We start from the raw sequence: 14,402 nt of genomic DNA, 5'->3' as shown, positions 1-14,402 counted from the left end.
TAAAAATAAAAGACAAGGAATATAAAATCAGTTTATTTGCGGATGATGTTATAGTATACTTAACAGAACCAGAACTATCAATAAAAGAATTATATAAGAAATTGAAGGAATATGGAGAAGTGTCGGGTTACAAGATTAACGTAAATAAGAGTGAAGCAATGCCTATGAATAATGCAGATTTCTCAAAATTTAAGAAGGAATCACCATTCAGATGGCAAATGCAAGCAATAAGATACCTAGGTATACAAATAAATAAAAATCTCAGCCAACTATATAAACTCAATTATTATCCACTAATGAAAAAATTACAGGATGATTTAGAGCATTGGAAAGATTTACCACTAACACTAATAGGAAGGATAAACTGTATTAAAATGAACATTTTCCCAAGGATATTATACCTATTTCAGGCATTGCTAATACACTTGACAGAAAAATTCTTCAAGGAATTAAAGAAAATAATAAGGAAATTTTTATGGAAAGGGGGGAAACCGAGGATAGCACTAGATAAATTATTAACAGAATGGTATAAACAAGGAGGCTTACAACTGCCAAACTTTAAAAATTATTTTAGAGCCGCACAATTAAGATACCTATCAGATTTTTATCAAACAAGGGAAAAGCCAGATTGGACTAGATTTGAATTAGATAAAATAGGGGAAAAGATACCTGAACACATATTATATAAATGGGATGAAAAATTGGTACAATGTAGGAGTTCTCCAGTATTACATCATCTACTTAATATTTGGAAAAAGATTCATGTAGAAAGGAATAAAACAAATTACCAATTACCAAAACTAATATTGATGCAAAATAAGTTACTCCCTTTTACAATAGATAACCTTTCCTTTAGAGAATGGGAGAAAAAAGGGATCAAAAGAATAGAAAATTGTTTTTCAGGAAATAGATTATTATCCTTTGAACAAATGAAAGATAAATATAATATAACTCAAGATACAGTGCTGGCATATTACCAATTGAGATCCTACTTGAAGGACAAATTAGGAAGCAGTCTGAGGTTACCAGAGGGAAGTAACTTTGAATATGTGATTACAGATACAATGATAATCAAAAGATTTATAACAAATATGTATATTAAACTGCAAGAAAAGGAGAATGAGGAAACAAATGGTAAAACTAAACAAAAATGGGAACAAGATTTAAATATAAAGATAAAAAAGGAAACATGGGAGAAATTATGTTCTGGAACGATGAGAAATACAATAAATACGAGGTTACGTATGATACAATATAACTGGATACACAGGCTATACATTACACCTCAAAAGTTAAATAAATGGGACCCAACAGTATCTGATAGATGTTCTCGATGTAAAAAAGAAATGGGAACAACAATTCATGCAATCTGGACATGTGAGAAAGTAGAAAAATTTTGGGAAGATCTAAACCAAGTATTAAATAAAATTACAGAAAACAATATACCAAAAAATCCAGAGATCTTCCTCCTAAGTAACATAAAACACAAAGAATTTGGAATTGATTTGGATGGTGCACAAAAAAGATTTGTTAAGATAGCTCTAGCCGTAGCAAAAAAATGTATTATGTTAACCTGGAAATTGGAAGATAATTTGAGAATACAACAATAGTATATAGAAATGAATAAATGTATTCCATTAGAAAAAATAACATATAGTTTAAGAAATAATATTGAAATATTTGAACAAATATGGGAGCCTTACATGAAACACAATAGAGAAAACCTACCAGGGACATTCACTACCTAAATTAACGAAAGGAGAAGGAAATGAAAAGAATTGACTCAGTGGAATTTCTTGTTTATTTTTATTTAATGACAACATTGTTTGACTGGTTTAATGTATCTTAGATTTTGTACTTAAAATGGATGGGGGAATGGTAGGGAGGGTGGGATGGGAGTTGGGGGGAGAAAATGACACTATATATTTGAAAAGGAAAATGTATGTATCATGGTCAATGTGGTTTATGGTGTGAAAAATAAAAAATTAAAAAAAAACATTTCTTTTGTAATTCTTTTATTGATATTTCTGGTTCTGTTAAGTATGTTATAACGTCATCTGCAAATATACTGATTTTATATTCCTTCTCTTTTATTTTTATCCCTCATTTTATTTTCTGTTCTTATCAGTTCAGCTAGTGGTTCAACAGCTAATGTGAACAGTGAGGGAGATAGTGGACATCCCTGTCTTGTTGATCTGCTTAATTTAAATTGGTTTGATATATATCCATTTACTGTCACTTTCACCAATGGTCCCTTATATAATGCTTTAATCCAATTAATATATTTCTCTGGTAGGTTGAATTTTTGTAGTACTTTGAATAAATAATTCCATTCTACTCTGTCAAAGGCTTTCTCTGCGTCTAAAGCAACCGCCACTGTTGGATTTTTGTTTCCTTGTTCTGCATGGATTAAGTTAATGAACTTACAGATATTGTCCATTCGTCTTTTTTTAATAAATCCATTTTGATCTAGTTTTACTATTTTTGGTGCATAGTCGACCAATCTGTTTGCTAATAGTTTAGCTATTATCTTATAATCTGTGTTAAGTAGACATATTGGTCTATAGGATCCTGGTGTTAGTGGATCTTTCCCCATCTTTGGTATTACTGTAATTATTGCTGTTTTGCATGAATCTGGCATGTTTTGTGTTTTTTCAATCTGGTTCATTACTTCCAGGAGAAGAGGAATTAATAAGTCTTTAAATGTTTTATAGAATTGTATTGGGAGTCCATCCTCTCCTGGCGTTTTATTGTTCGGTAGTTTTTTTAATATCTCCTGTATTTCTTCTATTTCAAATGGTTTTATTAATTTATTTTGCTCCTCTGTTTGCAATTACGGTAGTTCAATTTTAGTTAGAAATTCATCTATTTTGTCTTCTTTCCCTTCGCTTTCAGTTTGATAGAGTTGCTCATAGAATTCCCTGAAGTTTTCATTGATCTCCATTGGGTTATATGTAATTTGTTTGTCCTTTTTCCTTGATGCCAATTCCGTTCTTTTAGTTTGTTCTGTCTTAAGCTGCCACGCTAGTAATTTGTGTTTTATCTCCTAGCTCATAATACTTCTGTTTTGTCTTCATTATGTTCTTCTCCACCTTATATGTTTGTAGTGTTTCATATTTTATTTTTTTTTATCTGCCAATTCTCTTGTTTTAGTTGTATCTTCCTTTATTGCTAATTCTTTTTCTGTATTTGTTATTTCCCTTTCCAACTGTTCTATTTCCCAATTGTAGTCCTTCTTCATCTTAGTTACATAACTTATTATCTGCCCCCTGATGAACGCTTGCATTGCGTCCCATAGTATAAACATATCTTTCACTGATTCCGTATTTATTTCAAAGTACATTTTAATTTATCGCTCAATGAATTCTCTAAAATCCTGTCTTAGCATGGAGTTTAATCTCCATCTATACATTCTTGGTGGGATGTCCTCCAGCTCTATTGCCAATAACAGGGGTGAGTGATCCGATAACAATCTAGCTTTATATTCTGTTTTTCTTACTCTATCTTGCATACGAGCTGATAACAAAAATAGGTCTATTCTTGAGTATGTTTTATGTCTAGCCGAGTAATATGAATATTCCTTTTCATTTGGGTGTTGTTTCCTCCATATATCCAAAAGTTGCATTTCTTCCATTGATTTAATTATAAATTTGGTTACTTTGTTCTTTCTGTTAGTCTTTTTTCCAGTTTTATCCATCTTTGAGTCCAAATCAAGGTTAAAATCCCCTCCTATTAGTATATTCCCCTGCATATCTGCGATCTTCAAAAAGATATCTTGCATAAATTTTTGATCTTCTTCATTAGATGAGTATACATTGAATAAATTCCAAAATTCTGAATATATCTGACATTTTATCATTACATAACTCCCTGCTGGTTCTATTATTTCCTCTTCTATTTTGATTGGTACATTTTTATTGATTAATATAGCTACTCCTCTGGCTTTTGAATTATATGATGCTGCTGTTACATGTCCTATTCAATCTCTCTTTAATTTCTTGTGTTCCACTTCAGTTAAATGTGTTTCTTGCACGAATGCTATATCAATTTTTTCTTTCTTCAGTAAATTTAACAGCTTCTTCCTTTTGATTTGGTTATGTATTCCATTAATGTTTAAAGTCTTATAGTTCAACATGGCCATTTCATACTTTGTTCATCTTTCCTTTCTGTTTCCTCATCACCACCTTCCCTTCTTATCCATTTCTGCTTTCTTTTTCTGAACACATTATAAGACAACATTTCTAAAACATAAAATATTTCCACTATTCTCATATCTAAAATTCCTTTAACCCCAATAGTCCCTCCCCTCTCTGAGTTGCCCTTTGTTCCTTGTCGGGCAACTACATCTCCCCTCTTCATTTGGATTGTGAACCCGCTCGCAAGCGTCAACAGATTTCACAGTGACTGTTATTCTTCCCCACCCAGCCCCCCCAGAAAAAATTTTAATCTTCACATATAACAAAGATCCTTACTTCCTTTCTTCCCTTTCTTTCCCTTATTAGTTCTTACTTATACTTTCTTCTTCTTCTTTATATATAGTTTGTTGTCATTTTTGTTCCTGTTACATCTCTTCATCTCTCTGTCTGTTTTGTAGGTGTTCTGCAAATTTTCGTGCTTTTTCCAGATCCGAGAACTGTTTGCTTTGCTGCCCCGGGATATCTATTTTAAGCACCGCTGGATATTTTAACATAAATTTAACCTTTTTTCCATAGGGTCGATTTTGCTGCGTTAAACTCCTTCCTCTTCTTCAGGAGTTCAAAACTTATGTCTGGGTAGAAAAATTTTTTTTGACCTTTGTAATCCAGTGGTTTTTTTGTCTTCTCTTATTTTTTTCATTGCCTTCTCCAATATATTTTCTCTTGTCGTATATCTTAGGAATTTTACTAGAATGGATCTTGGTTTTTGTTGTGGCTGTGGTTTAGGGGCTAATGATCTGTGTGCCCTTTCTATTTCCATTCCTTCCTGTAATTCTGGCATTCCTAGGACCCTTCTTCATCTTCCTTAAGGCCCACTATCTTTATATTGTTTCTTGTATTATAATTTTCCATTATATCTATCTTCTGAGCTAACAGCTCCTGTGTCTCTTTAACTTTTTTATCAGATTCTTCTAATTTCTTTTTTAAGTCATCTACTTCCATTTCTATGGCTGTTTCTCGTTCATCCACCTTGTCTACTCTTTTTCCTATTTCTGTCATGACCATCTCTAATCTATTCACTTTTTCTTCTGTACCTTTTATTCTTTTTCTTTCACTGAATTCTTGTGTCAGCCATCCTTTTACTGTTTCCATATATTCTTTAAAGAATTTTTTATCCATGTACTGTCCCTTCCCTTCATCTTCCATTTCTCTGTGTAGAGTTTGATGTTCTCCCTCCTCTTCTTCTGAGTCCACTCCAGGATCTGTGTCCTTTACCTCCGTCTCTTCTGATTTTCTTGTTGAGTTGTTTATTTTATTTTGTTGGGTATTTTTATTATTTTTATTAAAGGTGTTTTGGTGTTGGTCGTCTTACTCTGGGTTGGTCATCTGTTGTTTCTCTGATTTCTTTTTTTTTACTCTCTTCCTTCTTGTTCCCATTATTTTCTGTTTTCCTGTTGGAAGCCTTGCTGTCGGGTTATTCTTGTGTGTTCAAGCTGTGGAGATCTACTCCTCAGCTGGTGCCCCCTCCCATCGGTGTTGTTTTTGTCGTGTGCATCGCGCATGCACTTCTGTTTGGTTCCGTGAGCCATCTTTGTAGTCCTGCACTCGGGGTTTCCACTGACCTCACGGAGCGGGCTTCTCTCTCCACGGCGGGCCTCCTTGTACAGGTAAGGCTTTCACCTTTCTCTTCCGATGTCTTTCCTTCTTCTTTTCTTCCCAATGTTTTTGGTTTTTCTTTCTTTGCTGCCATTTTGTCCACACCTTTATTTTTAATTTGTTATGGTTTCTGTGTTTGTGGCTTTGCTTTTTTTTAAATTTTTCTGGAGAGGGCTGGTATTTTCTTACCGATCACTACTCCATCACGTGACTTACCTCCAATAACTAACTGAAGCTAAATAAGAACCACATGCACCTGCTCCAACTTAACTATAAATTCGACTTAAATACAGACTTAGGAAAGGATCTCGTTCGTAACCCAGGGACTGCCTGTACATAATTCTCCTTTGAGGCTGAATTTTACTGAATGGAATTGATGGGAGAGAAATGCTTAGAGCAGAAAACTTTCACCCCACTGAACATCAAAGGTGAAGCACGGTAGAGAACTAAAAGAGAGAAAATGTCACTGTGTATATTGAATGAGAAACATTTGTACATAGTTTGGTTGATATGGTTCATAGTATGATAAATAAAAAAATTACAAAATAAAAAGCACAATAGAGAACTGAGTTCCCAGCATAATGTGTCGCAGTCTGAAAGGTACGCGCTCCCCATGTCTGCATGGATTTTATCCGGGGGCTCCTGTTTCCTCCCACCCTTCAAAACCTATAGGGATTGTAGGTCAATTGAGTGTAATTGGGTCAGAGGGCCTGTTAAATTTAAATTAAAAAAAAATTATTGGCAGAGTGGTGTCCCTAAACAAGATTTTCTTTCAATGTAATCTTTAAAAAAAATTCTAGACTTGGACATAATGCCCAGTAACAGGCCCTTCAGGCCCACAAGTACATGCTGCCCAATTACACTCAATTGACCTATAACCTGTTATGTTTTTTCTTAATGGTGGGAGGAAACCCACATAGACACAGGGAGAACATGCAAACTCCTTACAGACAGTACTGAATTTGAACCCAGTTCACTGGCGCTATAATGGTGTTGCGATAACCCCTAAATGTGCTGCTTCAGCCAAATGAAAATTGCTGTCATGTTTCACTGATTGTTGGTTCCCTAAGGAGACTAGAGTCTCCTAAATGAAACTCAGAGTTGAAGATGCTTTTGGTAAATTCTTCCTTGAACACAAATTTGTCAACTTGCTCTCAATGCGGAGTTGCACAGATTATAGAACACTGGTACAAACAACTAAATCCCGCTGGTCTGTGATGACATCTGTCTTTTTTTTTCCATCTTTCTTAACTCTGTTTGCGTGGGGCATCTGTGTGCACGTGTGTATGTGTGCGGCAGCTAATTTGTGGATGTGTGTGTGTGCGCCCGAGTCTGCATGTGCCAGCGCGCCTGTGCCAGCGTGTGCACACGTCTCTGCGTGCAAGGGCAGGTAAAATCAAACTTCATCAATCCCCTTGCTTTGGATATCCACCTCATTCTGCCAAGACTATGTTGAAGCTGCTAGATGAGAAGAATTGGAGTCCAGGCTTCTTATGAATCAGAATTTATCATAATGATAATATGGTCATCCCAGTGACCCGCCCAGAAACAAAATACCCTCAATCTACTGTACACTAAGAGCTAAAACAATAATTGAGGAAACACTCATGCAGCCGCAATAGTTTGTCATCTTTGAGACCTTCTCAGAATCTCAATACTGCATGTTACAATGGAGGAATCAACCTTCATACGTGCAGATTGAAACTGATCAATAATTGATATCATTTCAAATAGTAACTATGGCAATTAAAATTCAAAGTCTGCATAATTCAAGTGCAACTCGAATTTCAAATACATTATTATTTTCAACCTCACTACATTAAAATTATTGCCTGATCCTCTAACATTCTTGAGGACGAAAAACATTTGCAGGAAAATTTATAGTAGCCAAGAGGTTCAGGACTCTGCAGAGCTCAGTTCTCCATGCTCTCATGCTCCATTCATTTCCCAAGTAATGCCAAATGAAGCAAAATAAAAATTCTAAAGCTTCAACTCAAAACCTCCCAGTGGGGAACTCTCCCTCTCTCACTCTACAATTCATTTCCTGGCCAAATGTAAACTTAACAGCTGCGCTCCTGATTTACACTGCCCTCTCCCCTGCAATGTACCTTGGGATTTTCACCCTCCCCTCCCAAACCTAGAAATACCAAATTAAAATAACTGAAGGTCCACCGAATGAGAAGAGAGATTCAGCACTTACCTCATCGTCAGAGGGTGGTGGGGGAGGTTCAGTGATGATCTGGAGAGATGAGGGGAGAAGAACAAATGTTACACATCAGCTGAGATCTCGTTTCAAATGTGCAACAAGAACGTGCACTGCAAGACCATTTTGGTGCAATCTGCTGCAAGATAACACTGGGTAACTTCAACCTCTGACCAATCAACAAGCAAGGTCATCACACATTCATCCAAAGATTCAGACGGATTTTATAAGGTCACCTTTGATGGGGGTGGGGGGGGGGGGGTGGTGGCTAAGACGTCATATTTTATTGGCCATCAGCTCCCTGACTGCAGCACATCTTGCCATTTTAAATTGGAGACAAGAACTAGAGGACATGGGGAAAGGGGGAAATGTTGAGGGGGAACTTCTTCACACGGAGAGGGGTGGGAGTGTGGAACGAGCTGGCAGCTGAAGTGGTGAATGCGGCCTCCCTTTTGATATTCACATGGACAGGAGGTCTATAGTGGGGAGGTGGGTTACGGTCCAGTGTAGGTCAGTGGGACGAAGCAGAAAAACAGTTTGGCCAGGTCTGTTTTTATCCTGCAGTGCTCTATCTTTCTAAGAACTTGCGTGTTCCCAATCAACACTGACATCTTGCACATGCTCCATCGACTGCAGTCTTGCTCCTGCAATCATTTGTTCACAGGACAAATGGCAGGCCAAGAAATCTCACACCAGCCCTTTCCAGAGCTGCAAATCACCTCAAGTTTATTTGCCATCCAATTGCACGAGTGGAACCCAATAAAGCAGCATCCTCCAGTCCTCAGTGCGAAAACACGCAACCAGACAGGACACACATACATACAACACAAATGCAATGAAATCCCTGGTTTCCAGAATTCAAGCAACCGGCAGCCTCAAGCAATCAGCAAATAAAAACAAATCAAGACAAATAAATTATAAAAAATAAAATAAATAATAAAGTACTGTAATAGCAAAAAAAAAGCAAATTTAAAATGGTCAAAGTAAATATTCTGCGAGCAAATATTCAGCCAGCGGAGCACATTGGTCGGGCTTTGCTCATAGCAGCTGTTTGAACAAAGTTGTGTGAAACAGTGATGGCGTCGCCCAGGATGAAGAGCTGGTGGATGCCGCTCACCATTGGGGCGACCCTCTTAAAGTGTCTCCTTATCTCTGCTGAGTAAGGGTCGCCCCAGTCAGAGATTTTATCTGTTATATTGGGGGGGGGTTAATTATCTATATTGTTATTCCTCGTCTATCAGGCGGCTCAGTGGAGGGGAAGGGACCTATAGATGCAGCGAATGCTTTATATTTCATGAAGTGAAGTTTGTTCAGTGTAAGTACAGTATTTTTGTCTTTTAAACTGTTTATTCTTAATGCAGCTGTATTAGTTAGGCAATGTAAGAATAAATTTCAAGCAATCAGAAAATGCACTTATACCAGGGGTTTTACTGTACAAAAATAAACATTGTTTAATAAATAGCCGAGTTTGTGTGAACGGTGACAGTTCTAGCTTTCTGCATCATCTCCTCTCTCCAAAGAAGTGAGAATGAGCACAGTAAAATCACATCTAACGCTGGAAACACTTTTCGTTGCAGTTATGGATCAAGCGAGAATTGCTCTGTCTCAATCTCCTTGAGTATCAGATTTCTGGAAAAACATGGTGCAAACTGTTCTGACTTTATTAGATCTGCTAAGGCCGCTAGCCCACAATGCAATGCGACCTCTTAACTTCACCATCCCAGCCCCCGGCACCCATAATAAGGCACCCCATTCAAAGGTCAAATTAAAGCAAAATAATTTTCTCATCTGATTTGCCCTTTTTTTATTCTATTCCACAACCACAATTTTTATCTTGTTTCAAATCAGGGAAATATTAAAATAGTTTTAAGAAAAACCCAATCTGCTGGAGAAACTCTGCCTCCGTGAAACAGGTCTAATTGAACTGTACTGAGAGCCCAAAGGTCCAGCTCTTTTATTTTTTTTATTTAGACATACAGCACAGTAACAGTCCTTCTGAGCCACAAGCCTGTGTCACCCAATTATCCTACAACCCCCGGTACATTCTGAGCGGTGGGAGGAAACCAGAACCCCCCCCCCCCCCCGGAGGAAATCCATGCAGACACAGGGAGAATATACAAACTCCTTACAGAGAACGCCAGATTCGAACCTGGGTCACTGGCACTGTAGCAGCCTTGCACTAACCGCCACGCCAAGTGTGTCACCCCATGGCTCTTTCTCCGGGTTCTATGGCATTGCAATTTTTCCTTGTTTTTGACCCTGGCTTCTACCTTCGTACAACAGTCGAATTTGGCCATCGGAAATGCACGGGGGAGTCTTCGATTTCTGGAATTCTCCGGCTGCTTTGATGGCTGGAATTGCTCAGCAGAAGGGCTGTGGAGAATGATTTCTGAGCAGGAATTTAGTTTTGTGGAGGGAATGGCCTGATCTCCTTGGAACAAAGAGGGCTGGGATAGAGCAAACATAAAATCCCTGTACTTTAGTTACCAATTCTCCAACTATTAGTGGGATAGAAATCAGTCTTCACATACACGAAGGCTGCACTTCCCAACATCCGTCTCGGAACTTCGCTTATATGCATTTCAATTAAATATAGTCTTGGAAGCAAGATTTTAGGCTAACTGTGTTTCATGTACTCAAATACAAAACCTGTCCCGGTAACAAGATTGGGGGCAAGTCAGTGAAGTAATCAGTTTCTCCCTCTCCTCTGTCTTCTTTCCTCCAGCTCTCCCCTCTTCATTCACAGGGCCATCCCCTATCCCCCTACTTGCTGGTGCGCCCTCCCTCCCTTATCCACCTATCACCTCCTGCCTGTGGGCCTGCGCTTCTCCCCCTGCCCCTCCCTCCATTTTGTCCGGGTGCCTGCCTCATTTGTCTCACTCCTGGAAGGACTAAAATGCTGGTAATGTATCTTTACTTTTGCCTTGTCAAGCACACTGATTCATCTTCTGAGTTTCTCCACTATTGTGTATGTACTTAAAAGAACTAATGTATGTTTTCTTCTTAATTTTGTAGATATAGCCTTTCCGGCCCAGTGCATGCATCACCCAAATAATCTACCGACCTTGTACACCTTTGGAACTGGGAGGTCACCAGAGCAGCTGAAGGAAACACGTGGGGAAACGTAAAAGTTCCTAACAGGCAGCACCAGATTCAAACCCAAGGCTCTAGCCCTGTAAATAGCATCGGGCTAAGTGTGCTATCTCACAAGAAAAGACATATGAACTTTCTTTGAAGCACTGGGCTGAGATCTGAACTCCTATGCATGAAAAGAAGGAGCCTCAATCAGAAGAGAAACATTGGAAAAACTTGGCCTGTAAGTAGGAAGGAGAGGGCAGGACACAAAAAGAGCCACATGAGGCCAAATAGCCTACTTCTATACTGTGTCATTTTATAACTTTCCTCTTTCGAAAGCCAAGTTTTCCCATTAGGACTGGCATGGCCTCAGTCCTGCTCTCTATTTGACCCCATCACCCATGGATTGATGTTGACTGAGTTTGGAATTCTTCATCTGCCATTGGCATCTGAACTAAGGAACTGTTCTTGAACCAACCGGCTTTCTTCCTACATGCAGAGCAACCTCCGGAAGATGAGTTCAGATGCTCTGCTGGAACTCTTGGCCAGAAAATCTTCGGCATGAGCTAAGAAGTTCGTCCAGCCAGTTACTGAGTTACTGTCCTGAGTGCACTACCGACGGGATGGTCCCAGCTGGGCCATATCCCTGAGCATGGCCCAAGCCACAAGATTTCCAAACGGAATTAACTGCTTTAATTTGGTGCCTAGAAAGGATTCTGGATGATTAGACATTTCAAAGTCTCAATTCTTTCCCCACCTTGTCCTACGACAGATTAACAAATACAGTAAAATCCCCATGACCCGATATTCAATCAACCAGAAACTCAAACAACCGGCAAAAGAAAATCGAGGACATAAATAATTATATATACAGAAACAGGCCATATCGGCCCTTCACTGATTTACATGAAACTCCAACTAGCTCCACCTACCCAATCTCTTGCCCATAACCCTCCAATCCCCTCACATCCATGTATCCATCTAACCTCCTCTTAAATGACAGAATTGACCCTGCTGCAACTACCTCTTCCGGAAGGTCATTCCACTCAGCCACCACTCTTATATTACTCCTAAAGTTTTGCCCCCTAACCCCTAACTTGTTCCAATCTCCCCTACCCTCAGGGGGGAAAGAGCCTATTCACATCTACTCTATCGATACCCTTCATAATTTTAAATACCTCTATCAAATTCCCCCCTCAACTTTTTACACTCCAATGAATAAAGTCCCAGTCTACTCAATCTTTCTCCATTTTCAAGATATTAACGATGGCACGGTTAGCACAGCGGCAAGTGCAAAGCTCTTACAACATCAGTGATCGGAGTTCGAATTTCACTTTTGTAAGTTACGGGAATTACTTGATTAAAGTGAACATTACGTAATTAAGGACTACAATACTAATTTCCTTTACTCTACATTTTGCACTGTCTTTTAAATGGGTGCATTTTCAATGCAGGAGTAAGAGTGAGTCTCAGTCAATCGGAAAATTCCAGCATCCGCCATCCCCGTAGCTGCCGGATGAATGCGGATTCCACTCTACCACGACCATCTTGCTCACGTTGCTTCCTGAATTTGTTTTACCAGTTCGGAGAATTGTTTCTAGCCGCTCATTTATTTCACGAGCCTCCGGGACTTACCACAGTGCAGCACAAGGGCCAGAACCACCAGAACAGGGCTAACACGACCAGCAGGAACAGGATGAGGAGAGCTATGGCCAGGATGGTTCCGTCTGACTGCAATGAAGACAGAAAGGGAGAGTAACTATTGATGCCTGAGTAAAACACAAGGGACATGTTCTTGCTAGTCAGCTTGGCTGAAACATAAATTAAACACTGAAAAATCTCTCTTTGGTCTTGTTATTTATTTATTTATTTAAAGTTTTTGTTTGTGTAGTTTGTTTCATCCAAGCGACATTTTTCTTTACTTTAACAGGCTTAATATTATAGCACATCAAACAAGACAGCTATATAGCTTATTGTGCATGTACCAACTATATAATTAGTCCTCCATTCCCCTGCTCCTTAAGTTTATTGTCATCTGATTGTACAAGTACAACCCGACAAAACAACTTCTTCAGTCCTCAGTGCAAATCACACAGACTTCACACACATACAATCAATATATGTGCAGGACCTGTATTTCATCTACACAAGTAAATAATGTTTCATGAATGAGAATCTCGGGTGGTCGGTGTGAAACCGTTCCTTTGGTCGTTCAGCATTCTCACTGCCTGTGGGAAGAAGCTGATCCTCAGTCTGGTGGTGCTGGCTCCGATAGTCCTGTATCTCTTTCCCAATGGGAGCAGCTGAAAGATGCTGTGTTCAGGATGGAAGGGGGTCCTCAATGATTTTGCGCACCTTCTTCAGACAACTGCTTTAGCACTGTTTTGGACATATTAAAGAACCTATCCTCACACCCTTTTTATCCCATCGAGTCTGCCCCACCATTTAATCACGAGCTGATCCATTTTCTCATTCAGCCCCACTGCCCGACCTTCTCCCCGTAACCTTTGATGCCCGGGCTAATCAAGAACCTGTCAATCTCTGTCTTAAATAAAGCAAATGACAACCATCTGTGGGAACAAATTCCACAGATTTATCAACCTCTGGCTGAAGATTTTACTCCGCACCTCTGTCTATACAGACGCCCTTCAATCCTGAAGTTGTGCCCTCTTGTCCAAGACTCTCCCACCATGGGGCACAACCTTCCAACAACTACTCTGTCCATGCCTTTCAACATTCATAATGTTTCAATAAAATCCCCCCTCATTCTCCTAAATTCCAAGTGAATACAGGCCAATACGTGTCAAATGTTCATTGTTTGATAACCCTTTCATTCCTAGAATCTTCCTATTGAACCTCCCTTCCAACATTATATTGCATTTACCACTTCTCTGCCCATTGATACTTGAGCTTGGAGTCATTAACATACAGATTCAAAGACAATTTTTTTCCAGCCTTTATCAGACTCTTAAACGGACTTGTCATGGGTAAGATGTGATGCCCTTGCACTGGTTTACCAGTGTTTCCCAAACTGGGTTTGTAGAGGTTCCACAGAAGAAATGCCGATCTGCGCGGGTGAAGCCGATATCTGTGGGCCAGAGTTGGCATCACGCCGTGGCCAGGGTGACATGCGCGGTAGTTTCTGGGAGAGCTGGTGGCGGCGCCATGAAGACTTGTGGAGGGTGCAAGGAGGGTCTCCGAATGGCCAGTGTCCAGCCTGTGGTAAGTGAACAACGGGATGGGTGCCGGCCAGCGGTGAGCGACGCGGTGAAGAGTGACGGGTGGTCTGGGCTGCGGCAGAAAACTGTGAGCGGCCTGAGCTGTGGCGAGGA

The 14,402-nt window shown here is 39.4% G+C and overlaps 1 protein-coding gene across 1 annotated transcript in view; it reads right to left on the bottom strand.

Moving 5' to 3' along the window:
• Positions 1-14,402, bottom strand: part of LOC138754140 (anthrax toxin receptor 1-like) — a 190,676-nt gene that overhangs the window by 86,229 nt on the left and 90,045 nt on the right. The window contains exons 12-13 of the mRNA XM_069917999.1: positions 12,706-12,801; positions 7,993-8,031 (exon numbers count right to left, since the gene is read on the bottom strand). Of these exons, the coding sequence (XP_069774100.1) occupies positions 7,993-8,031; positions 12,706-12,801 (135 nt within the window). The remainder of the gene's footprint in view (positions 1-7,992; positions 8,032-12,705; positions 12,802-14,402) is intronic.

Source organism: Narcine bancroftii, chromosome 2 (assembly GCF_036971445.1).
Source record: "Narcine bancroftii isolate sNarBan1 chromosome 2, sNarBan1.hap1, whole genome shotgun sequence".
Classification (NCBI taxonomy): Eukaryota; Metazoa; Chordata; class Chondrichthyes; order Torpediniformes; family Narcinidae; genus Narcine; species Narcine bancroftii.
Note: the sequence above shows the minus strand (reverse complement) of the source record. Positions and strands in the feature narration are given on the sequence as shown.